Source organism: Cariama cristata, unplaced genomic scaffold (assembly GCF_000690535.1).
Source record: "Cariama cristata isolate BGI_N322 unplaced genomic scaffold, ASM69053v1 scaffold8187, whole genome shotgun sequence".
Lineage (NCBI taxonomy): Eukaryota > Metazoa > Chordata > Aves > Cariamiformes > Cariamidae > Cariama > Cariama cristata.
This window is the reverse complement of record NW_009624901.1, coordinates 127829-129635: the sequence shown is the minus strand read 5'-3', so window position 1 is coordinate 129635 and position 1807 is coordinate 127829. Positions and strand designations below refer to the sequence as shown.

The 1807-nt window shown below is 49.1% G+C and overlaps 1 protein-coding gene across 1 annotated transcript in view; it reads left to right on the top strand.

Moving 5' to 3' along the window:
- The first annotated feature begins 45 nt into the window (after positions 1-45).
- KCNB1 (potassium voltage-gated channel, Shab-related subfamily, member 1) overlaps positions 46-1807 on the top strand; it is a 124783-nt gene continuing 123021 nt past the window's right edge. Inside the window, 2 exon segments of the mRNA XM_009703372.1 lie at positions 46-197; positions 199-604. Of these exon segments, the coding sequence (XP_009701674.1) occupies positions 46-197; positions 199-604 (558 nt within the window).

The window sequence follows — 1807 nt, the reverse complement described above, 5'->3', positions numbered from 1 at the left end:
GCCCCACGCCGCACCTTGGAGCGTCCAGCCTGAGGGGGACCAGCGATGCCTCTGGGGATGAATAAGCATGGATCTCGCTCTACTACCTCTTTGCCTCCGGACCCCACGGAGATCGTCAGGAGCAAGGCCTGCTCCCGAAGGGTCAAGCTCAACGTGGGGGGGCTGGCCCACGAGGTTCTCTGGCGGACCTTGGACAGGGACCAGGCTGGGTAAGCTCAGAGACTGCAACACGCACGACTCCCTCATGGAGATCTGCGATGACTACAACCTGGAGGAGAACGAGTACTTCTTCGACAGGCACCCCGGGGCATTCACCTCTATCTTGAACTTCTACCGTACTGGCAAGCTGCACATGATGGAGGAGATGTGCGCCTTGTCCTTCAGCCAGGAGCTGGACTACTGGGGGGTGGATGAGATCTACCTGGAGTCCTGCTGCCAGGCCCGCTACCACCAGAAGAAGGAGCAGATGAATGAGGAGCTGAAGAGAGAAGCCGAGACCCTGAGGGAAAGGGAAGGGGAGGAATTTGATAACACTTGCTGTGCTGACAAAAGGAAAAAGCTCTGGGACCTCCTGGAGAAGCCCAACTCCTCCGTAGCGGCCAAGGTAAGATCTCTGCATTTCTTCTCGAATCTTGTCTGTATTGGTTCATGACTGTGGTGATGTTTATGTGAGGTATTGCCCTGCTGCCCTTGCTTTAGCATCTGGGTGCTTGTGGCCAGATGAGTGCTGTGAGTGAAGCGGAGAAAGGCCTCCTGGATGCAAGCAAGGTTTAATGTATCTTTTTTTGGGTAGTTTGGAAGGGATCTGGTTTGAGCTTCCCTGAGGCAGCCTAGGCTGCTCAGTGTGGGAGCAGCTTCGCTGACCTGTGGGTCAGCATATGCTTATTGCTGTGGCCGGAGGCTGTAGAGTTGGTACCCAGTGGCCTGTCTTGGTGCCTTTTGTAACGGAGACTTCTTTGGACCTAAAACACGCGCGTCTTCTACTGCTTAACCAAACTGGCTTTTAAGAAGAGGAAATCTACTTGAACTCTTAGATCCAGGTCCAGTCAGGAAATAATGCCTTCCCTTCTAGGCTTAATTTAAAATTCTGTGATGAAATACATCTAGTTATTTGTATCGTGCACTCCTAGACTGCGCGTCTACTAAAGCTGACATTTGAATTTTATCCTTTACCTGATTCCAGCCTATTTTAAGTCTCCCTGTGCAATAGTGCTGTAGCTGTGTCTCTGTCAATAGTTGAAGTACTGCTTACTCTGAAGTTGGTGCTGGTGCAACAGATCTATTTGAAGGGATTTGGAAGATAAGATCCATGTTAGGAGAAACCAATGTCAGAGTTGGCTCTGATAATTTAGCTGTCTCATGTTAGTCACATATTCTTTAGTGAGGAAAATCTCTGTGAACACAGTGATTCAGTAACCATGGGGACAAAAGTGAAGGGGGAGAGGTTGAAAATTGTGGGATGAATAACTGAAAAGCATGGGATACTGAGCCGTAGGGATGAAAACTTGAATTTTGTGTGTACCGGTGTCCTCGCAGTATGGCAAAGAAGTAGGAATAGGCCCCAGCTACCTCTTTAATGTCACACCCCTGTTGTACATACACTTGCAAATACAAACTGTAGCTCCATCCCTCAGGAAGGCTGGCTTTGGGCTACTTATGAAAACAGATGTCTTCTTTCCCTCTCTTTTCTCTTATTGAAATGTTGCACATCATGAACCAAGAGCATATGCAAAGTTTTGAGAAGGGTTTTTTTTTTTGAGGTGTGGAGCTAAATGGCTCATTCTGGCAGGGGAAGGGAGGGGGATGG